Genomic DNA, 24,299 nt, shown 5'->3' on the forward strand with positions numbered 1-24,299 from the left:
CCCTCCATAATTGGCTGGAAGTAAAAGTGAAGAGCCATAATAAAAGTGAAGACCCATTACTCAAGGGAATGAGTTCTGGTGGGCAGGGTTCAAATATATGGAGCAAATTCTGATCCTTTAAAATTAGTATTTTTAAAGAATTAAACAAGCCTCTTGTTTGTTAGATGAAACTGTCAATTGTTTTGTCTTCCAGAAGTAAACTAACAAATAAAGGGAGTCTCAAATGATCCCTCAGTCTTATGACCTTGTGGTCACTGTCCAAAATACCAGCAGAAGTATTCCGTGCTGTAGAGCTAAGAAGAAGAAAAGCAGACACTCAGCAGGGTTAGCCCAGCGTCTTTCCAAGTAATCCCTTATTTTTGCAAAACATTTCCACGTGGGAAAGTTGATCACTGAGCAGAAGCACTGAAAATGGTGTGGTCAGTCCTTTTTGTTGGTACCAATATTGGTCTTTGAGTACCTGATGCAGTTGACAGGCCTTTGCAGTGCTGCTCTGCATGTCTGAATGTGGAACTGGTGCCTGAGGCTGAAAATTGATATGTAGCCCTGGTCTGTAACCCCAGAATGGGTTGCACGGTTTGATAAGGAAGCAGATAGCTGCTATCAGCTGGTCTGGGGAAGAGCTTGATAAGGTCTGGAAAACTGTTCTTGCAATCCGTTCACTGAATGTTGTGAAAAGGTGCTTGGATCAACATGCGAGTTCATAGCATATACTGAAGGAGCAGGCTGGAGGTGTAACCTTGAATCTGAATTCTTTCCGTGGAGCAAAGTTGGGATGTGGCTCTTCCCTTACCCTGCAGACAGGACTGTCTCACCTAACTAATCCTAGAAAGCAAACAGACTTCTCTTACGAAATATCTCAGTCTCTTTTTGTCTTTAAAGAGTGAAAATGTGTTGCAATAATACAGAACCATCATGCTTTCTCCGGTTACAGCTGAGTGCCGCTACATCAGCAGCAGGATACGTACAAATTAAACTGTAACAATGTACCAAGGAGAGGCACGGCAATATCATAAAAATTATCCACAGTACAATATGACTAATGTTGTGTGAAATGCATTCATTGGCAAAATGATGTCTAGGTGTATCTTAAGGAGTTATGCTGATGGAGATAATGGCTGTAGTACATAGATAAAGGAAGGAGAGAGGAGTGAAAGACAAAAGGTTGCAGCAAGGGCAGGGAGGCTGTTTGGCTGGGGAGGGCTCCCAGGGAGGCGGGTTTGAACACGGGAGAGCCAAGTCTCTGTGGAATGCAGGGCTGAGATGTGGCTCTTCTTGCACACCCTGCCTGAAGGTGAGCTTGCTGTTCCAGGCACACACGTGTTCCTGCATTCCCTTGTGCTTTTTGCACTCACACGTTTCTCTCTTCTAAAAACACAAGCTGTGTATGTTAGATATTCTTCAGCAACATTTTGAGAAATTTCCTTTGTTTTCTCTTTCTAGGTACAAAAGCAAACAAAAATCCCAAAGTGAAAGGACTGATATTTTATTAACATCTAAAATTAAGAAGCCAGTTCAAACTTAGCAGGAGAGGGGTTGCCTAGAGCAAACACTTCATTCATTAAGGTGCATTCAAAAGTTGTCAGCTCCTAACTTAGCCTGAGACTCTTTTTAAAATGAGCAAATGCCTTGTCTGAATAAGGGACTTGAGTAGTGGTAAATAAATTTGATTTTAATTTTACTCCCTGTTTAACATAGATTTGGAAAAAGTATATCTCTGCAGTGACCCATTGTGCTTACTGACAGGTCTTTACCTGGTACACAAATGTTTTTAAGGGAACTTAAGGTGATACCCGAATAAGTCTTTTTTTTTTTTTTTTAATAACAAGATCCTCTTTCCCAGACAGACTGAGGTGCTTCCTGAGTGTCTCCTACAAACCTCTCTAAGTAGTTTTTGAAACCAGAACACTGGACAGCAAAGAGAATGTGAACTGAAGTGGGACTCTGCGCCCTGCGTTGCTGGAGTGCAGTCTGTTCTCTGCTATGGTCAGAAATACTCACATTACTGGAAAATGAAGGGCATTTATAGCTTCTCAATTAGTTTGCTACTTTGTTTGTTATCAACTGATGGTTAAGGCCAAAATCATGTACATTTCTTGTTTCTGATGTGTAACACCCATATTGGCTGTTTTATTTAATTTTATTTTTTCTTCTTTATGTGCAAGAATGGGAGATAAGCCCAGCCAAGAAGTTTGGAATCCAGATATTCTCAAATTCTTGAGATATCCAGAAGTAGGAGTTCACTTTTTCTCCTTGCAAAGACAAAATCCCACAGCAGTACCTCCATGAGAGGAAAAACTCTGACGATGTTAGGTGTGCTGGGCTGTGTGCTGCTGTTGCACTCCTACTGAGGAAGGGAAGATGTGTTAAAATCAGTGCCTTCAGCTCCAGGTGTAATTGGATTTGGGGGTTCTTTGTAGACCTCATAAACAGCTCTGCCTCCAACCAGCTGCCCCTGCTCACCACCAGGCACACACCAGGAGCTCCCTCTAGGGCCGCCATCATCCTGCTCAGCACTGGGCCTAGCCTGGCGTACCCCACAGGCAGGGATTTTCTCCCTTTCCATGCCACAGTTTTCTGTTTTTAAAGGTTAGTGATGCTTCCACAAAGACAAATTTCTTTCTGACCCTCTCTGTTTGGGAAATAAATGTCATCTGTTTTCTCTCTGCAAGGGAAAGCAAGTTTCTCCTTAGCTGTGACAGGAGGGTGTGCAGCAATACAGACAGCTCAACCTTGAAAAGAAGGAGAGGCACTCAGGGAGATGGGCTGGTTTATATCTCAGCTGATTCTCTTCTTTCTCTCTTCTGTATCCCCCTAATAGCTTGACAGGAGAAATATAGGGAAGATACAGCCATCTGATTAACAGTGCTGGGGCTGGGGGCCGGGGGGATGACAGGGAGAGGAGCACGGGGTGGCTACAGGCCAACTTCCAGCGAGAAGCAGAATATCTGGCTGCCTCTAGTCTCCAGAGGAAAATTAAGTTACAAAAACCTTTAGTGGAAACTTTGCATATGTTCAGTACCATTGCTATGCCTGACAGAAAAAAAAAAAAAAAAAAAAAAGAAAGAAAGAAACAAAAAACTCCTAATCTATTATTTGGTTTATAGTTATAGAAATAAAGGCATAAGCTTTTCCACCAGAAATGAAGAAAAAAATCGCCTTAAAATTCAAAGACAAAACCCCATAAAACCCCCAGAACATTTGTGCTATCAGAGCTCTTGAGAAATTCTCCTTTTCGCATTGATGAATGATGGTGTGTGAATTGCATGTCTGAACGTCTTCCCATGTGAGCAGGATGTATTTTTGCCCTTGCCTACGGAAAGCCCTTCATGTTTGTGCAGCCACTTTATGTCGGAGCAGCCCAGGGCGGGGGGGGCTCCAGGTTTGCTTTGGGAAGACCCCCAGTGCTTGGGGAAGGGGTTCAGGATCCTCTGCCAGGGAGCCGAGGCCCTTACTTTACATGAGTCCTGCTCATCCTGGTGTTCATCAGGTACGTGCATGCTGCCCAGACAAGAGGGATTGCTCCCCTGCTTTGATGTCTGTCATCATGTTGATGGAAAATAGAATTTGATTAAAAAATATTAGTAAAATAGCGTAGATATTAAGTGGGCAACAAGTCAGGGCCCATGTGTCGAAGATCAATAGCCTATTTATTGAGCGTAACACCTAAAGCAGTCATGGTAACCACAAGGAAAGTAATTCTTGGACTTTTTTTTTTTTTTTTTTTTCTTTTTGAGAATCTACTGTCAGGTTCATGAGGAACGTGTGAAGAGAGATTTCTTTCATGTTGAAACAGTGATTATAGGTCTGAGAGCGCAGTGTGGTACAGTAGCATGCACTCCTCTGACCACCTGCACTTTGCTGCTTGCTCAGGCTGGTAGGACACGGCCTGTTTGCTCAGGGAGGAGATTGAAGAGATGCGTTTTGCAATGTTCTCCTCTCCCTGGTTGCAAGCAAGCTTGCTTCCAACCTATATGCCAGCAGACCTTTTCTCACATGATTTGTTCAGCAGCTTCATCTGAAAAAAACATTTTCCATGTGGGAAAACATAAGAGCTGTGTTTACATGCTGTTTTCCCTCTAAGAGCTTTATTTCTCTTCAGCCTTGGGGACCTCAGCACCAGCCAGAACTCAATATGGGGCTGAAATTGTATGCTGGCCATCCCTGTAGCAGGCTAAGGGTGTTTGCGTAAGCATGCATGTGTGTGTGAAAACAGATGTGTGCTGTCCAGAATAAATGAGGCTATTCACAGTGTCACAAATGAACAATTTATGTCCAGCCTTGGTAATTAGACCAAAGAAGTAAGGTGGGACAGCATTAAAAATGCATGGTTTTGTTTACTTTAAAAAAAGCAATGGGGAGTTCCAGCTGACGGGCAGAGATTCCAAGAACGGATAATTAAAGAGAAACAATCTTTGATATTTGTCTGGTTGCAGTTTCTCTTCATTTTGTTGTGCTCCCCTTCCTCTGTCTTGAAAAACAGAGCTGCTGCTTGCATTTTGGGAGGGTGATGTGGGGGCAGCAGGAGCTCCATACTGTTTGCTGCCAGGCTCTCATACCTTGCCAGGAGTTGAGGTCCTTTGTGCAGAAGTGCACAAATTATGAGCAGCCTAAAGCTTTGGGATATCTGGAAGCAGGCTGTTTTTATCTTTTTAACTGCAGGTCTCTGGCATGGGTTCAATGCAGCAGGTCTTGTTCTGTGGGTCACCATAATGGCTGGACCCTCTGAACTGGTATAAAAAGCAGGGAGGCTTTTTCTGGCTTGTGCATCTTCAGTGAAGTTGGTTTCCGAGTGCTTTCTTATGTGTGTATGAGGGTGAGAGCTAGAAGGTGGGATGGAATGGTTGGGAGTTCTTTAATGAATGCTCTAATTGAAACAAAAGATGACATTTAAATATGCGGTTTGCTTCATTGCAAAATTTTGGCAGTAGATGGGGCCCTTACAGTAATAAAATGCTATGGAGTTGGGAAGCCCTTGGGAGATGGTGCCCAGATGCACTAGACTGGTGCTGCCTCCTGGATGATGAGTTCCAACTTGACTCAGGCACTTTCCTGTTTCTGTGTAACTGGAATGAAAAGAAAAGAAGGAAAAAAAAAGCAAGGCAAAGCATTGTATGTTCCTCTGTGCCTACTTCTCACTCCAGTTTGTCCTACTGCATTCCTTTCCTTTCTAGAAAGCTGCAAACCCCAATTTTCACTTTGACTGGGCACCCTGGCTCTCCTTCAATGACTGCAGACAGGACACCAGCTGCAAGGACAGGCAGGAAGGAAGCAAAATTTGGTGTCGGATGGGGACACAACCAGAGCCTCGGCCTTCTGCTGCCATGCTGCGGATTGAACACTTCATTCACACAAATGCACATTTCCTGGCAGTGCTGGGCTGGCCTGGAATCCAGAGCTGGTCTGCTCAAGGTAGAGCCATTACCCTAAAGTGCTTTTATTGATCTGTTGACTTTCTGTCTCCCTCCGTCTTTCTCTCTTCACCCTGCCAGACTCCTAAAGACTCATATTTTGTCTCATACAACCAAGATATTTTGAGGGGTAAACAATGGTTTTGAAGTCAGATTAGACAAACTGTACTTGACTAGTGTGAAACCAAATATCCTCTGAATGATATCTGAAGTAGGACCTGTCTCCTTTTACAAGCAGTCCTTCTTCCCCCCCCAGCCTCAGCTCTTTCCCCTCTCTGCATGTTCTGGTGATCTTGAAAAATTTGGAAAAAAAATCAGAGTTTAATTTCAGGGTCAAATACACACATTCTTTGTAGCATCCCATTCCCCACTGTAGCAATGCCATATTGTTGTACTTTACTTTTGGTTGGTTAAAGAAAGCTACAGTAATAAATCTATATACGTGCTTTGAAATCTAGTGGTATTAAAGGCTGAGATTTACAGAGAGTTCTAAAAGGCTTAGTAGTTGATGTCCGTAGAAAGTCTCCTCCCCCCACCCCCCCCCCCAAAAAAAAAAAAAAAGCTGCCTGCCTTACTGGAAATTTCAGGCCAAGGGTGTGAGCATGCAGTATATTACAGTCACCTAAGCTACAAATCCATTTGAGTTGAAGATAAAGGGAGAAAGAAAAATACTGGAGAAGATGCCTACAATCCTGGGTATTAATGAATACTAGGAGAGACAGGTGGAAGTGGTTTGATTTATTTGGATTTGCTATTTGAGTGTTCACAGTTTTTCAGGTTTCTGGAGGATTGTCTTTCTTTCCTAATAAACTTTGCTCATTAACTAATTGGTTAATGCGTGAGCGTTTGCTTAATGGTCTGAAAAGTATGCAGGTAAACACAGAGCAGTTAAAAACGGCTAAATAGGAATGCATTCAACTTTTTACATCTAAAATGTACAGGAAAGCTGTAGATGAATACATCCCCATTCATGAATGCAGTATTTGGAGGATGAAGAGGTTATCAGTACTTTATAGTCAAGTAAATATAACAATGCAGAAATCCTTTGACAGAAAATAGCTTTTTAATTTTGAACTGTGGAAACAATATAAATAAAACCATATTGGAGGAAAAAAGGTGGGAATTTGTGTTGTTCAGCACAGTGCAACTTCAGAGAGCAGTAGTAGAGCAGATCATGGGTCGCAACTGGTGCTTCAGTCAGTAATCAGTGGAAAGAGTTTGCAAGCAATCTGCTAGCTGAAAGGCCTTCCGTATCTAAGAATTCGGGGGAAAAAAAAGTCAAAGCCTGCTTACAAATTACTGAAGGGTTAAAAAAAACAATTGGTCCTCCGTTCCTCAGCCCATGGGATGGCCCTGTTGTGCACTGAAGACAAGGGACCTTGATTGGTTTGCAGTGAAAAGCAGTTAACAGTTCACTGTGTTGCAGATGATTTAGCTAATTGCAATGCTATGTCAGTAACAGTAAACTTTCTCTCTGCAAGGGAATGGGAGTCCTGGGGATAGGGAATCTTGAGAGATTGAGGCTTGGCAGGCTCCCCTCATTCATTTACTTTGTTGGAGAAACTACAGCAGGACCGCAGCTTCAGCTCATGTACTGAGCTGCATGGCTTGGGAGTCGGCCCGTGAGCTTAGCATCACACAGTGAGCTGGTGGGTAGGAGCCAGAATTGTCTTTCCTGCCAGACAAAAGTTCACAGTGATGCTGCTGATGAAGAAAACATAATTCAGTATATTTCAAGTTAGAGCCAAATTTGCAATTTTTCGTCAAAACCCACAAATTAGGACTCATAGATTTTAAGGCAGCATATTTGGTCAGTTCTGTGGAAATCTTGATCAAAGCACAGCCAGCTTGTATTGCTGATAACTTCTGCTGGTGGCTCATGAATATAGGTAGACTGAGAAGTTTGATTCTGTGCTTCAAAACCCAATTACTAAGTGAAACTACCTGAATAAACAGGTTTCGGGGCCAGAAAATGTTCTTAATCATGCCTGTTTGCTAAGAGATCTAATAAAGATGATGCTGATGTTAATTATAACAAGCAAATATGTCTTTATGCAGAGCAAGGTCAGTTTGTGGACTGCTCTTCTGGAAGATGCCATCAGGAGAAGGCATGGAGTTGTATGTCTAAAACAGATCAAGATGATTTTCTCAACACTGCACCCAAGTAAGTGCTGTAAGTAGTATGCAAGTTAGACAAAGTGTGCCAAAAATCACATTTCAAGACACAAAGGATGTCTGAGCAGAATTATGTAAAACTATCTCAAACAGTAATGCTGAGTATCAACAAATGCATCTTGTAATGCAGCCCTGCTGAGCCTGAGCCAGCATGAAGGCAGCTGGGCAGGGGAGCTGCTCTGCTCTGCAAAACCCTGTATTGGCAGCAGCCCTCTCCTCTCTAGGCTCTAACACTTCATGTCAAAGATGTTTCCTATATGTTAGGACACTGTGTTTGGTATTTTCACTTACACAGGATTAAAGGTAGTCCAGTGAAAGGGATGATCTACTAGTTAGATGAACTGCGCAGCTATATGCTTGGTCTGTGGGACATAAAATAGGAGAAGGAAGGAGGGAAAACCTTGTCTGGCAATGTGGGTAGAAGAGAGAGACAGGAGGTATCCCACATACTTCTTAGCTTGCCTTGACTATAATTGCCAGTGGATTGGTTGTGAGTTGCTAGGTGTGAATCCCATAGCAGCCTGCTGTAATTAAGCATCCTGCAATGAGAGGAAGGATGAGTGCTGCAAGAAGCTCATCAGCAGCTCTGCAGCACCTCTCTGTGCACCCTGCAGATGCCCTTTGGAAATATTCACATGTTTTGTGTTTGTTTCAGAGCCAGGAACATATGTTGGCAAATGCAGAGGTGTTAAGCATTGGCCAACCTATCCCAACATGCCCTACAAGGTATGAAGGGAATATTATTCTTAAGTGGATGATGAGCTCACTTCAGAGGCTGTTAAGTTAAAGCTTATTACTCTCATTAAGAGATGTGTGTAATGTGGTTTCAGGCTTCTGATACAGGAAAAACAACCTTTTCCAAGTGTGGTGTTGTCCCCCCTGTTATGCTTGGAAATGAATTCAGTTTCTGTTTTCCATTGGGTCAAATTTAGCTTGGAGATAACATTTCTTCACAAAGTTTAGGGGTTGAGGTTGCTTCTGTGAAGGCAGAGAGCTGATTCTGAGACAGCGTGCTTGGACAGAGGCAGGAACTCTTTCTGTGTGGACAGATGGAAAGCAAGGAGTGGGGTACAGAGATGGGGGCTTAAACAGTGGAGATTTATCAGATATTGTTAGCTCTAGCTTGGGACTGGCTCTGCAGTTTGCTTAAAGAGAAGTGAATGTCTTTGCCATGTGCTCCTCATCATCTCAATTGTGCTTTTCCTTTATCTGGGGTACCACAGCTCCTCCTAATGATGGAGCATTGGCTCTCTGGGCTGCTTTAATCTCTAGCTGTCTTTGGAAGGTCAGGTCAGGAGAGGTTTGAGGTCCTCAGACCTGAAGTGAAGCCCTCCCTGCTTCAGACAGGGCTGCAATTAAAACCAGCTGATCCCAAGTCCCTTGCAAACATTTCCATTTCAAACCACTGAAGTTTTATGTCTTTCTAGTAAATTTTTTTCTTAAGCCTTATAAATCTCATAAAGATCTGGAACAGCTAGTAAATTTGGCCATTCAGATACACGTTTTCCAGTAAAGAGGATAATGATTGAAGATTGTTTTTGATGCCACCTCCCCCCCCACACCCCCTGAGATGTAGAAGTTCATCTCCCAGCAGCTGACTGCTGCTTGCACGCAAATTGGATCGTAATATGAAAGGCAACACGCATGGGTCCCATGTGCATCATTTGTGGTGCTGGGAAAATGGTAGTGGTCAGTGTTTTGGCAGGGATCGAGGAGTTGCTGCACTTCTGCTAGTTTTATCCCTGTCCGTGTATATAACCTGTGCCAAATTATTTGTCCTAATCTCAAAATAGGAGAAACAGGTTGGTGCTTGCCTGCTCAAAAGGTTGGGAAATCTTGCTCAGTTCAGGCTAGACCGCATGCTTTCACAAGAAGGATGATGGGAAGCTGCAAAAGTCTGGGCTGGGGACTCCCCCTCCCAAGGCTGCCCCTCAGATGTCAGACACAAGGAGTGTGTGATTCTGCCAGCAGGACCACAACCTCAGCAGCTTCCACTGACCAGCTCCAACCAACTTTTCCTGTGTTGGTGCCCATGAGGACTGTGTGGCTGCAGTGGTCTCAGGTCCCTGAGACAAACCAGAGAGAAATCTTCTGCATCTTTCCCATGGCATTGATGGCAGGTCTAGCCTGGTCTCCGAGGCTTGAAAGAGCATGAACCAAGGGCAACATAAACCTGAGATTTCTCAGACTGTCATTGGAAATGCCAGGCAAAAGTGCTGAAGACACTTGGGAAAACATAATGTAGAAGAAGAAAACTGGGGGGTTGGAACTTGATGATCTTAAAGGTCCCTTCCAACCCAAATCATTCTGTGATTCTGTGTGATTCTGTGAGCATATTTTCTCTTTTATTTGTTGTCTCTCAAATCCAAACAAGCTTGCTTCCCTTCCTGTAATGCTGTTTTTGATAATCTTATGCCAAAGGCACTGAATCTGTTCTTGTTGCTGTCAATAGCAAGATGCCTGTTGCTTTTAATGGCTCAGCTCTTAAAACACTGCATCCCAGTTGTCTGGCTGTGAGCAATCCCAAGATACTGAAATGACAGTATGGAACCTTTTTCCTCTCCGAATGTTTCTCTGCAAAGCTTGACCATTTTGGCTGGGGTAAAACATGTGTCTATCTGGGATTCTTTCCAAGGATGAGATTTTGACAGCTGTGCTCATGTTGGCAAAAATCCTGACATCTTGCGCTCCGTTGAAATAGCAGATTCTTAGTGGAGAGGGGTGGGAATCCGATTTCATAGATGAACACTTGTGAATTGGAGGCTGTGAGCCTGGCTTAGCTCTTTTCACTTGGGGGAAGAGGTTCAGCCCATCCACTGGGAACAGGGAGGAGCCTTTCTTTCTTTGCATCCCCACCTGTGGGCACAGATGGCTGCTGGGCAGTGGGGCTGATAGGAGCCCTCTGTGCCTCTGCCAACTCTGTGCAGCAGTTTGGGACATGCCTTGGACTGCACCCATGGAAGTGGGTGTCAACCCTTTTTGTGTACATGCCTGGTGATTTTAATTTACGTATTAGATGCTTGGGCATGGCTGGTGGGTGGTGTTAGCATGCTCTCAATGGAAATTCACCTTTGTGGTTGCGATCAAAGCTTGGCCTGTTGTTGATGCCAGGTAGTTCATGAAAAAACAAGGCTTTGGTGTAGCTTGAAATAGCCTGTTTGCTTTTGTTTTTTTTTATTATTATTGCTACTCTGATGATTGGGTGTTGGTTTTTTTTTGTTGGCTTTTTATTTTTATTTTTTTATTTTTTTGTAAGATCTCCATCTTGACCTGGTGAAAGATTTCTCATAAAAGCTATCATTATTCTAAGCCAATACATTTCTGCAGTAAACTTCATTCTGCTGAGCTGTCATTTATTTCTGATGAGAATCCACTTATTTGGAGACTGTAATTCCTACTTCCTCCACAAATAGGGAATGGTGGCACAGAAAAATCGTGTCACAGGGTCCCCCAGGAACTTCAGCCAAGCATAGACCAGGGCAGGTTTGGTGCGAGGGCATACATTCTAGTGGCCAGTTAGTTCCTTTATATTTTACCAAGAAAAATAATTAAACAAACTAAAAATACATGCTAGGGTTTAAAACTGTGTCAACCAAAACTTTCCATTGCTGGTGTTTCACTGAAAATAAGGAAAAATTATTTTTTAAGACACAAACAGGACAGTAAGTAACAAGAATACCCCAAGCCAAACGTTCCCCTGATGAACGCAATTTGAACATCTTTGTTCAGGAAAAATCATACCAAATCAAGCATTCATGGCTTTAGTCTGTGGCAAATGGGGTGTCTTCTCTGTTACTTTAACTTTCAAGGAAGAGCAGCTACACAAGCTTAAATTACATACTTACAGGGATTAAGTGACATATACGTACGTCAGAAGTCACTTGGTGGCCTTTTTGTATGCTTAAGCACCCACGCTTATTTTCAGGGTTTGTCATGCTGTGGACCCTGTAACATGGCAGATGAGTCAGATTTGAAATGGGACAATCTTAGAAGGAGAAGTCTTGCATGTACTGAGTGCCTGCATGCTCTGCTGTGATGGCAATCAGACATGCAGACGAGTTGGAGGAGCAATGAGCAATTAATATCTATCTGCATGCAGCCTCCCAGTGTGAGCTGGGTGACCAGAGAAATGTCCAGTAACTACAAAGTTATAGTATGGAAAAAACGGTACCCCCTTCTACTTTCCTTATGGGAGATGGGGTTTAAAACTATAATGTAGGGTGTGTTTCATGGGCCCTTTCAAACTCCTGCCTTAATGACAAGGTCTCCCATTCATTTTTCAAAAACTAGGGCAAATACCAGTACTTCCGTGAGTACCAGACTGCCACTTCTAAAACTTGTATTAACAGGATTAAAACTAACATGTCCATCTCTATGCTGAGCAATGTCAGTTGCACAGCTACCATAAATTAGAGTGAAATTCCAACTTTAAGTTGTCTTGTAGTTCTGCAGCATATGTTTACTTGGGAATAGCATAAGGCAGATGTCTTCATCTTTGCTGATTCTTAACAGGTCATGGGCCCTGACTTTAAATTACTGAACGCCTTTAAAATAATTTTTAAACATGCTTATCCCCCTTGACAGACCATAGGCTATAGTTGGCCTTAACCAGAAACATGCAGGATAACGTGATTTGAAAACCGACCATCCTGAACCACACAGGAGCCTGAAATATATAGTGTGATCATTACCTGGAACCAGTGAAGAGTTGGAATAACTCATTGCTCGTGTTTACACTACAGTATCTCAGTGGGTTACGTTCAATCCCTTAATGCTAATGATTAAAAGCCTAGTGGAAACACATAGTAATTAGAGAGAGCTCTTACTTCTGGAAGCCCATTCTGAAAGCACGGGGATGGTTTTGAAGTGGGACTGGACACAACAACTGCTGACAAAACATTGTGAGAGCTGGGAGCGTTACGCAGCAGGTAGCTGGTAACTGTAAGTATGGTAGCCCGTCAGCTCTGCAGAGTGCAATAGCTGCTTTCTGTCCACCACCTTCTAATTGGCATCTTGGATGTCAGTTTGCGAAAGGATCCCATTGACTGTGGGTGAAGGATCATGTAAATGCTCTTATTTTTTTAGTTTGTGTAAAGCTGAGCTTTGGTTTCTTCATGGAGGACTTTTTGCAGGATGTGTGGGGCAGGAGTTTGGGAGGGGCACTGGGTCAGGCTCTGTGCCCTGCCAATGTTTTAACGTGGCTTCCAACATAAAAGAGTTCTCGAGGAGCGTGCTGTAAACCTCATGTTTTAGGAGTGTTTCCGTGGGTGAGGATAGAGGTGTGTGTAGTGGAATGTATTCATTTGGTTTTCTCATTTAAACAAACAAAAATACTCTCATTATAATAAGAGAAGGAGGAGCGATAAGGTTTGTACCATAAAATTGTTTGCTGGAAAAGATGTCCTGTTTTCCATTACTTAATTTCAGCTGAGAAGGAGAAAACAGCTACTTTCTTGGATGTACTTTTATGAGTGCTAGAGATGATCCTTCCTGGAGGGAGCAATTCAGCAGCATTTAAAGAAAGTGGAGGTAGGAATAGGCACTCCTCAGCATTCCTTAGCACTCCTTTGAGGTTCAGAGGGACTCATTTTGGTCATTGTCCCTCGTATTTCTACACTGAATCTCACTGCTTTTCTCTGTAAACACAAATTCAGCTTCTGTCCCCATAGTGACACTGTGGAGACCTACCAGCTTACACCCCGTGCCTTCCATTTCAGCGATCCCCGTGGTGTGTCCCCTTGCAGATGACCAGCTGTCAGCTAATATTCACTGTGGTTCTTAATCACTTCCCATAAGCCTGCTCTTTCTTAAACACCACGGACAACCTTCCGATCCTGCCTGTCACTCAGCCACAGACGTTACCGTTGGCTCAGATGTCTCTCTTGGTTCGTGCCTCCAGGCTGTGTCTAACTCTTGCCACTTGTTCCCACATAACCTCTCTAAATACTGCCATTTGTGTCCCCCCTTGTGGCTCACACGCTTGTTTCAGGCTGTCATTGCTGTGCCTCTCAATTCCTGTGACAATGTGGCTAATGCTGGCCTTGACAAATCCAATCTCACCCTGTTCGTGCACGTTCTTTCTGCTGCAGAGAGCATTTGCCTTGCCTGCCTGCCACCCTTCTCTCTGCAGCTCTCTTGCAAGTCTGCATTTTATCATATCAAGCATGATCTGCTTGTCTTCACTCTCAAGGTCTTTATGGCCTTTCTTCACGCGATGCAATATTTTCCTTTTGTGGTTAAGATACCAGTTATGGCCCCTGACAGGTTCACTGTGCCACTCCCTGCTGCCTGGTTTTCAAGCTTTCAAAGCACCCTCATGAGCTTCTCTGTGCCGTTAAGGAAGTTCCATTGCACCCTTTCCACTTTCAAACTTTTCTCAGATGCCTGTAAAACCTTTACAGCAGTGAAGCTGTTGTGCTGAGCCCCACGATATCTGTGCTAACTTCCATAGTTTCCATGGGGCTCCCCTTGCCTCTAATTCATCTGTTGGCTTTTGGCTTTAAGGCTGCCTGATTGGGAGCCAACTGCCTGTTCTGGCTTTGCACGCTGTCAGTTGCTGTGGGATGCTGTCCCACAAACAGAATCTACGCTGCAGTAATAGAAAATTGTAAAAATAGACCAAAAAAAAAAAAAAAAAAAAGTAGCACCATGTGTTTCTTGTCACCAGCCTGTCATTACCCTTGTGACGCTGAACAAGCACTGATCCTACCAAAACTTGAAGGTTTTTAGCTTGCTTATGGAGAAATGTGGAGGAATGGAGACTTGTCTCTGTTCTGCGCCACTTGCACAGGGCCCTTTGGTCCATTCAAGTGAGGGGAATAGGATTAAAAAGCAGGATGCCAGAGAGAGGTACCAGCATTTATGCAATTTCAGTTTTGTGCCTCCTGCCCACCCTGGTGTAGTCAGAGATGGCTACTGATTGGTGGGTCATCAGGGGAGCAGGCTCCTGAAGCTCTGAGCTCTAGGAAGCCACTGTGAACAACACAGCCTTCAATCCTTTTATTTTGCTCTTGGAAAAAAAATTAAAAAAATAAGAAATCAGATGCTGAAGTGTCAGTCTGCAATGCCTGGCTGACAGATGATTTTATTTATTTTTTTTTCTGGTGAAAAGTAGAAACTCTGGTGAAAATTAAAGCAAAAAAGAAAGTGCAGCCCTGTGTCAGGAATAAAGGTCACTGCCTCTGCAGCAGCCAAGTGTGTAGCCCAAGGGCAGTCAACATCTTGAGCCTTGCACCGTGGCTTTGGGACCTTTTACAAAAGCTGGGCACGTTTCCAGCACCAAGCTGTACGAAGGACAGTTGACCCGTTTTGCACCTGGGGCATCTCAGCTTTATTTCAGTTTCACATAAAGCTTTGTCTAGGTTTATTTTATTTAATGGGCTTTTTTTTTTTTTTTCCTGGTTTTACTGTCACAGGAAATTCTCACTGTTCTATTACTTTTTTCCTGTTGGAACCGGCCTTAAAATAAAATGAATAAATAAATACATATGCATACACATAAAAACATGCAGACAGGAAAGCTATTCAGATCTGGAGAGACCTTGATAACGCTGCTGATGAGGTTGCCAGAGTTTTCCCTGAGTTGGAGCTCAAACAATTCCCCACCACCTCCTCAGCGCCTGGGAACTTGGGCTGTGGAAGCTGTCAAGCTTCTAATTCTGACTACAGGTGTTTGGTTTGAAAGACACCGCATGCCGCGTTGCAATCTCATTTCGGGAAAAGCTAATTAAATAAAAATACAGATGTGTTACAGTCCCAGTTCCTGAAATCCAAAACGTCTATCGGTTTAAATAGAATTAAACCTCTCTAAAGGGGTGCTTTCCATTTGTCTTCTTAAATATTATCTAGTATCAGTGATTTAACTAAAGGGTGTTCCAGCTGCCAACATTTGTTCTAAACCATCTCTTCACAGCAGGAACATTGTGTTTTCACAAAAACAACAAGATAGGAGTGCTTAAACTGCTCCATATATTCAAATCTTCCTGCTAGTGTTTACTCAGTGTGTGTTGTGTTCAGTCATTCAGTGCTCAGCACCATTTCCTTAAAGTACTCTGTATTGCCAAAATCATGCCCGGTGTGCAGAGCAGTAGCTAGCCCTGGTCAGCTTGGCCAGAACATATTGGGTAGTTGCTGGTCTTGCTCTCTGGACTCCTTAACATGACAGCTGTAAATACTTGTATATTCTGGACAAACTGAGTGAAAACCTTATTTTGAAAAAAGTTAGCTAGCTTTGTCATGGACTGTTTGGGAATAGTGATGATAGTAGTAATAATAACAATAAGCTAACTGTGAAATTCATCTGGTCTCAGTTTAGCAAAACATTGAATCCCATGCTCAACTTTTTAAGCACGTGTTCCTGAACATTCCTGTTCACCGGGGTTAAGCGTGTGCCATAGCTCCTTGCTTTTTAACTGCTTGATTCCAGCATGTGCTGTAACTGATGTTTATTTGAGGTGTGCTGCTATTTCTGGTTTGGACTTGACAGAATAAGCCTTTGGACTAGCAAATGCTGAAGAATTGCTGATATGTTAATCATTCAGTATGATGGGGCTTGCTGAGTAGTATTAACCTCTTTGTTTACTATGTATTTTGCAAGCTGGTTTGTCTGTCTTTCCCACTGTTTAACCCCTTTTCCACAGTACTGCATCACAGGGAGCAGACTCAGTGTGTGGGGTCTCTGGTGGCCTTGAAGGATCAGTATGAATGTGGCTTTGCTGTTGAGCCTGGGAACTTTCTTGAGTCTTTCCAATAATGCCTTCAGTGTCTCTTAAAGGCTGAGCTCTTCTGAGCTTGCTTTTTCTATGGACTCTTAAAAAAAAAAATAATAAATCCAGCAGATTTCTTCTTTCTACAGATGAAAACCCACACATTTCTTGTCTTTGTAGTGTGGTGGATGACCATAGATGCTATGGTCCGGCCTCCAAAATCAACAGAAATTTAGTACTCTACCTTTTCTGTTCTTTCATGACTTTCAAGTCATTTTAAGCCTTTTTGAGGCCTGAGTCACAGGTTTTGAGCACTGAGTTGGAATTCCTTGAGCTCCTGAAGACTAGTTTAGAGCAAGTCGGGGGGTTTTTTTGTACACTTTAGAGAATTCATCCTTCCTTGATGTGCACTGATCCTTGTGATAACACCCCATGAGAAACTCTCTGGGCTTTAAGGACCATGGCATTTAAAATGTTAGTCAAAGAGCAGGAACCGCAGCAAGTTTGGTGATCGTGGAGCACATTTTGCAGATTAAAGCCCCAGTGCAGCACCCAGCCCCTTACATAACATAAAACAGCCTGGGTCAGAGGGGATCTTGAAGGCCACCCAGTCCCAATCCCTCGTGGCCTTGAACACCTCCAGGGATGGGGTACTCACTCTGCTCTGGGCAGCCTGTGCTAGAGCTTCACCACCCTCCAAGTCAAGTCCATGTATCTAACCTTAATCTCCCCTCTTTTAGTTTAAAACCATTTCCCCTTGTCCTCTCACAATCAGATAGTGTAAAAAAGTTGCTCTCCCAGCAGCTTATAATCTCCTCCCTTCAGTAGCAGAAGGCCACAGTAAGGTCTGCCTGATGCCTTCTCTTTTCCAGGCTGAACAAACCCAACTGCCTCAGCCTTTCATCACAGGAGAAGTGCTCCAGCCCTCAGTGTACATGGTTAAAGCTGCAGGTCCAAACCTCAGGCTGCCACGGGGTTTCCTGAGGCTGCCACGGTATGAGAGCAGCAGGGATGGGATGGGGTGCCATGCAGCCCCACGGGCAGTGCAAAAGCAACAGCAAGCAGAAGTTCCCTATGTGCCTCTAACAGTATCAGCTTTCCATCTGGATTCAGTGGTTATTATTAAATGCCTACAAAATGAGTGAGAATCCTGCCATTGTCTCAACTGGTCTTTGAACTGGGGGCTCCTAAGCAGGGGATACACTATTCTTTTGTTCTGTATTCCCATGATGCTTTTTTAAAAAAAGAAACTGAAATGTGGCAATGCTAGTTTTACCCTGGACGTCAGAGTTGGAAGGGATGCTGAGAGGAGATTAAAGTCCCAGGCTTTGCAGTTCCTGTAGTAAGTTATGACTGTACATCAGCAGCAGTAAGCAGAACACAACACACTAGCTAGACCAGTGTTCTATTCAAGTACCTGGGGCCCCAAGTGAAATTTAATAAGCAAACGTAAGATTTTAGTGCTTTGGAATGGAAGCTTTATGGTAACCTCTTTCTGCAGACCCTTTTTAAATGATGTATCACTTGTATGGTTTGTGCAGTGCACCTTAGATGCTGAATCCAGCCTGCTGTTGTGCCATCAGCACTACCCCTTTCCAGGGTCAGACAGCATCTGTGCAGAGCTGTGCCTGGTTCTTGCAGAGGGATGGCACACCAGGCTGAAGCTAGGTGAATTTTCTGGTGCTAAATGCAATTCTGAGTTGGGATATCTTCCCTGCAGCCCCTGTTCATGTGGCTTCTGATGCTGACAGGTAAGACAAGTAGGAGAATCTGCATTGGAGATTTTTTTAAAATCAGGGATATTTACATAGAGCAGATCCTGGTTTTGGTGATGGGACCAAAAGGGCATGACTTCTCCCAGTGCTGGTTGTTCTTAATTCTTATGTCATTCTCAAAATACAGAAGATTTCTATGAAATCCTCAGAATTTATTATTGTTTTTATTTCCCCCCCCCCCCAGCAAAAATTCATTTATTGCTGAAGGCGTTGTCTGTCAGAGCATGTCTGTGAGGATGCAGAACTATCTGATGGGAAATCAGAAAAAAGATCCTACTTTTAAATATCCATTGCTCTGTTTCCTGTGCAGCAGTAGGTGAGAAATGTGCTCTCCTCTGTTCATTGCTGGCTTGTGTTTCACTGTATCTGGTATTTAGAGTTTCTTCATTTTGATGGCTCATGGAGACTTGTCATAAGCTGTTCCTTGTCTCTCTCCAAGCATGAAAATCAAGTCTTGGGAGTTGTGCTTAGAATCAGATCGTATCAGTAGCTGTTGGCAGGAATTCACTGAGATACCAAAAAGAGCTTTACTTTTTCCCCAGTTCCCTACCACTCTTTCCCATTGGTACCAGCTGGTACAGTGCATTTGTTTCAAATTTTTTCAGTTTACTCAATACTTCCAACATCCCTTGCTATCTTTAGGAAATGAGGAGGCTGACTAGCACTTAATAAGTGCTTAGCATCTTAAACATGGTTTTAATGTTATATCTGGGTTATATGTATAAGTGTCGGTTGTACCTTTCTGTGTGCTTTTCCTGATTTGGAGCCCAACATGAGGCTGTCTCATTCTGCATATTCAGGTATGGGTACTGAGGACAGAAATTGCATCTACTTTTTCAAACTCTCTTCTCACACTTCTATTTATTTCAGTTTGCTCCTTTCTCTTTTGCAAATGGCAGATAAATCTTGTCAGTGTTTTTTTTTTTTGGCTTTGCAGCGTTTTCTTTTATATCTCCAGTAATGTGCAAATCTAATGGTTTGCTATTTCTGCTAAATGTATTTATTTCCAAGCTCTCTAATTCTTGCGCTTTTTTTTTGTTTGTTTTGTTGAGTGAGAGAAGAGACAAATTTCCAGCAGTCAAAAAATAAATCATCCTCAGTTCAAGAAAAAACTGAACCCTTTTTAATCATTGGTATAAAAAGTAATTGTTGCATGTGAGTTCCTTGTCAAAATTGGAAGGCTGACCAGTAGGTCCCCAAGAAGCCTCTAGTGATGTGTCTGCTGGATTGGAGTTGTATCACAGGTGAGCAGAACAATACTACACGAGCCCATAAAGTGGAGTGAATGCAGATGATACTTTTATTCATTCTCAGCCAGATTGCTTGGTATTGTATCCTTTCTGTGAAAAATGACACTCTGGCAACAGGCCACTGACTGCAGAGCAACTTGGCGTGGGTCTCCTGTTTGTCTCAGCCTGAGATGAACATCATCAGAGATGCCAGACTGCTAGCCACAAACTGAGTGTTAGAGAATGTCTTCCTTGAGACACATTTCTGCCATTTTTAGAGAAAAATACTTGAAGGAGGAGGGACATTTCCCATCTGTTTGGATCCTTGGTGGCACCAGTGGTAGTGGTTTTCTCTCCCTTTGCTTAAGCTCTCCTAGCTGAGACTAACTGGTAAGCTTGGTACAGTTTACCTAGCCCCAAACATGAATTATTTTTCAAAGCTTCTCTTTTTCTGCTTCCCATTTTCCTTTTATTTTATTGTATTTTAAGGGGAGCTTTTGAAAGGCCTCAAGGGATTAGGAAGACAAAACTTTGAATTCCGGTTGCATCTGAGCCACTATAGCTATTGCAGTGGGCACCAACATGGCCAGAAACACCTTGGGATGTTTCATATGGAAACTCCATGGTTTGTAACTGTGAGCTTTCACAAGATGGCTGTGTACACCACGAACATAATTCACAGCTCAGTCTGGCACTGTGTTGTAACTGAGGTCTTGGTATGAAAACCTGTGTGGCCACAGGGGATTTTCGCCTTTATCCAATGATCCACAGCATAAATAATCTTTCCAGGCTCCTTGTTGAGCCCTTCTGTGAAAAATAGTTTGAAGAGAGAAACTGGAGGAAGATCTTCCTCTTCAAAGAACAGTTGAACTCTTAATTTTGTAGGATGCCTAGATATTATAGAATTCCAATGTTTTTTATTTTATCCAAGCAATAAAGTAAGATATGTGACAGCCACTGCTCTGGACTGGGAAACACTGGGCTGAAAAACTGGACTTTCTGTTCTGTCCATTGAAACTGGGTGCTATCTGTGCCTGCCTCTATGGGGTGGGTATTTCCCTCATCAAATAGTTGTGTTTTTCTGAAGTCAGGGCAGTATCTTTGCTTTCAGCATTGATGCAGCATGACATGTACAGTAGGACCTGTCATAATCCATGAAGTCAGTTCTGTTTCAATGTTAATAAGTCCTTAATCAAGCCGTTTGTTTCTTCCAGGATGTCACATTTAGCAGCGGATTGTGAAATGCTTGAGAACGGGAATTATAGGAGCATTATTTAATGCTAAGTGTTATCCACATCATATCTGAAGCTTGAACATGCCAGGAAAACATCCTTCACACACTGCAAATAATCTATCCGAGCATTCAGGATCAATCATGAATTGGCTGGGTACGTACACTATTTCTCTTTGTGTGGCATAATATTCTACACCATATTCAGTAGCACATTCTCACATTGCTTTCTATTACCTATTTTCTATGGCTGGTGCTTTTGCTTTATATAATGATACTGCACAGTGTTTGACCAATCACTTTAAATCAAGATTGGCACTTTAAGTCCAACAGAAAATAACCGAAATTTAAAAACAGTAGTCCCTCATGCTAGTCTATTTGTGCTGTATAAGGAGAAAGAAGACGTTCAAGCCAAGCAGCTGCTGGTGGGTTTAAGTGGGAAGCTATCCAGAGAGACCAGGTTTATGATTTTCATCTCCTGTTCTTGATGCTGTCTTCAAGAGGAACAGAACTAAGGGCTAAAATTGTACCTTTAATATCTAATTCCCAGAAGTCTTTTCCATTTCCGAAGGAATAAATAACACCATAGTGAACTCATGGCAAATATTTTCCCGATGCATTTTCCTTCTGTATTTAAATTACATTTAATGATATGCCACTTTGTCTCATGAACCTGTTTGTCTGCAAACAGATGGGATACATACTGTCAGCAATGGTTTATTAACAAAAAAAAAAAAGAAAAAAGAAACTAGAAAAATAGCAACACAACGTTATCCGAGCACTATATACACTATGTATGTTTCTACGGAGCAATGTCATTTAGTCCAAAGTTTCTGCAGAGTGAAACATGGAGAAGTTGTGGGTTTTCTTAACTTAGGGAACAGTTTACATTCGTATCATAAAGCTGTGTTGTTGTTATGTCCTTCTTATGAATCAGAATCCTAGTGGTCGGTGTTGTGTAGACACAGGAGGAAGAGACCTGGTTGCATCTGTGAGGACAATGCTTTCGTTTGGGTTTTCCACAGTTTCTGTTGTGAACTGGTAAAGAAAGGCGGGGAAAAAAATAGGAATTCTGAAATATTTCTCCAGATTTTGTTTCCACAAGTTCTATCCAAATTAAAACAGCTTGGTTTCAACCAACTGATCAGAATTACTTGGCATTTTGAGAACTTGTGTTTGCCACAAAAATGTTGTGTTCTCCTACAAGCTATTTTTCTCTATGAAATGCTTTCTTTCAATTTAGTCCAAGTCATAATGAATACTGGAGCAATTAAAGTATCAGCCACTATAAGGAGTCTTGGGAGCAAAGGAGACAGACAGGATCAGGGCTTAAGCTACGGAAATACATTTGTGCAAAATAAAGGGCTGATGAACCTCAGTTGCAGACAAAAGAATTTACATATACTAAGCTCCCAATACTAAACATCTCCTTCTCTCTCTCCCACTAAACAACAACAACAACAACAAAAAATTAGATGTTCAAATTTTATATCTGAAGAAAGAAAGAAAATAGAGTATTTCTATTTGTGTTTAAAAACCATTTGGATGTCGTGCTCAGGGACATGATTGTTAAGAGTTAAGGTACTATGGTTGGACTCGATGATCTTTAAGGTCTTTTATAACCTGAGTGATTCTGTGATTCTATTTTTAATTTTTTGGCAGGTGTTCATAAATTTATAACAACAGAAAAATAACAAGCATGGACAGGTTTGTGGGAAAGGTGTGGTGAGAATTTAGATTATAAACTCTCTTAATTATAAAACCTTCAGATTCTAGGAAGGTTTATGTTCAATTCCATGCGTCATAATGTAGATGGTGTGGGCTTTTAAACCAAAGTGTTTGTATCTAGGACTGAATCATATCTTTGTATTCTGCAATCAATTAAGTTATTTTCATTTCATTCTTGTAATTGTTGCCTTCTTTTTGGGGGGGGGGGTGAGGAGGGGGAGGGAGAAACAGAAAAGCATTTTAAAGTATTTTTCATTAGCACATAATATTAAGTGGGCAAGTACTCTAAGTATGTTTTAATTTAATTCAGATTTCACAGCAACATTTTCCCCATGCTAATTACATGCCAGTTTGTTATTAAGAAAATATTTATTGAAGTTGAAATCAGTGATAGATACATATCTATCAGATCACTGTTAAACCTCATTAAATAATGTTTTAATTGCAATTTGTTTTTAATTACTGCTCATTAAGCATATTATTAAATCTAAATTGCACACTTATGAAAGACTGGTTTGCAAATACAAATGTTTGAGGCTCTTAATCATAGAATTACAGAATGGCTTGGGATGGAAGGAACCTTAAAGATGGAAGTTTTTAAGAGGAATCGGCAGGCAAACTATTAATGTGACAGCAAACATCCACCTATCTGTGAAGTATATATGACTGTTGTACTCAACTCCCCAACCAAGACACGTTGAAAGTCACCCCAAAAGGGAACAGATGAGGTTAGGATGTGAGGGAAAGTCCTGGAGGGTGCAGAGGAAGGGCGGGAAGAGAGATTAAGGAGACAAGAGAAACAGAGAAGCTGTGCTGCTCCTTCCCCACCAAGACAGGGATCCCTTCTTGCTAAGCACTGCCCCTTCACTTCTTGGTGAAAAATACCCAGGATAGCATTCACTTTGCAAGCACTGCTATCAAACACCAGCACGGTCACAGCCACAGCACTGATCAATGGCAACACCAAATCCATTCCATTGGTTGCTTCAATCAATCCTTTATTTGTCACCGCTTGTGAAAATGTCCCATTGAAAGTCCTTGGGTGGACTCGGGCAGGCCAATGCCAACAATAGGAACGCCACGGCAACCGGACAGCAAAGCTCCACCTATGTGCGCACTTGGTGACGGCATCGCAGAGTCACAGTCAGCCCGTGACCTCACAGTGCGCCGGGTGCCTATAAATAGCCAGCGGGCCCAGCCTGCGTTGAGTCTTGCTGGCGACTCTCGAGGTGTGAGCGTCTTCCTGTGGGAGCACGAGACACTGAGACCTTGCCAGTGCGTGAGACAGAGGAGTCTTGCGAGTGATTTGCGAGTGGAAGCGCAGAGGCTGCCGACTGCTCCGCAAGAGGCAGCCTCCAGCGAATCCATCATCCTTGGGGCTCCAAATCCATCCTTGGAGCCCCACAGCGCCAGGGCAGCCGCAGCCATGAGCCAGGAGGCGGCTCCCAACCCGAGGCGCAAGGCGTGGGTCTGGCCGGTGGAGGCCCGCGAGGAGCGGTGCCCCATCTGCCTCGACCACATCGTGGACACCGTCCGCGCTCTGCCCTGCAGGCACATCTTCTGCAGGGTGTGCATCCAGCAGTGGACGGCCAACAGCCCCAGCTGCCCCCTGTGCCGCCAGAGAATATTCGGCAAGCAGCGCCTTGACTGGCGCCCCTCGGCTCAGCCCCCGACCCGCCGGCCCCAGGGAAGGCTGCAGCGCACCAGGGAGCGGCGGGAGACGAGATCTGCCCGGCGGTCCCGCAGCGTCCCAGCACGAAGCCCGCCGCGCAGCCGCTCCAGGTCCCCCCGGCGGCTGGTGCGCAGCTCCTCGTGGCACGGGGAGCTCAACCAGCGCAGCCGCTTCGACGAACCGCCGCGGGAGGACGAAGACCGCGAATGGCTGAGGCGGGTGGCGCGGGAGCGGCAGATGGGCGCCGGAGAGCACGCGCGGCACCCCGACGGGCCTCGCTTGTGAGCGGGCGGCCCGACCTGAGCCGGGAACCACGAACGGCACGGGGACGGAAAGCGCAGGCGGGGGAGAGGCTGAGGCATCTCCACTCCAC

The 24,299-nt window shown here is 43.4% G+C and overlaps 1 protein-coding gene and 1 pseudogene across 1 annotated transcript in view; one reads left to right on the top strand and one right to left on the bottom strand.

The window, feature by feature from the left end:
* LOC104913998 (uncharacterized) overlaps positions 1–24,299 on the top strand; it is a 286,339-nt gene that overhangs the window by 168,522 nt on the left and 93,518 nt on the right. The window contains exons 6-8 of the mRNA XM_085241696.1: positions 5,175–5,412; positions 7,470–7,575; positions 20,510–20,683. Of these exons, the coding sequence (XP_085097822.1) occupies positions 5,175–5,412; positions 7,470–7,575; positions 20,510–20,523 (358 nt within the window). The 3' untranslated portion in view covers positions 20,524–20,683. The remainder of the gene's footprint in view (positions 1–5,174; positions 5,413–7,469; positions 7,576–20,509; positions 20,684–24,299) is intronic.
* The window catches only part of LOC146542945 (uncharacterized), a 78,224-nt pseudogene continuing 76,946 nt past the window's right edge, over positions 23,022–24,299 (bottom strand).

The sequence above is a fragment of the Meleagris gallopavo genome, chromosome 22 (genome assembly GCF_905368555.1).
Source record: "Meleagris gallopavo chromosome 22, MGAL_WU_HG_1.1, whole genome shotgun sequence".
NCBI classification, from domain to species: Eukaryota; Metazoa; Chordata; class Aves; order Galliformes; family Phasianidae; genus Meleagris; species Meleagris gallopavo.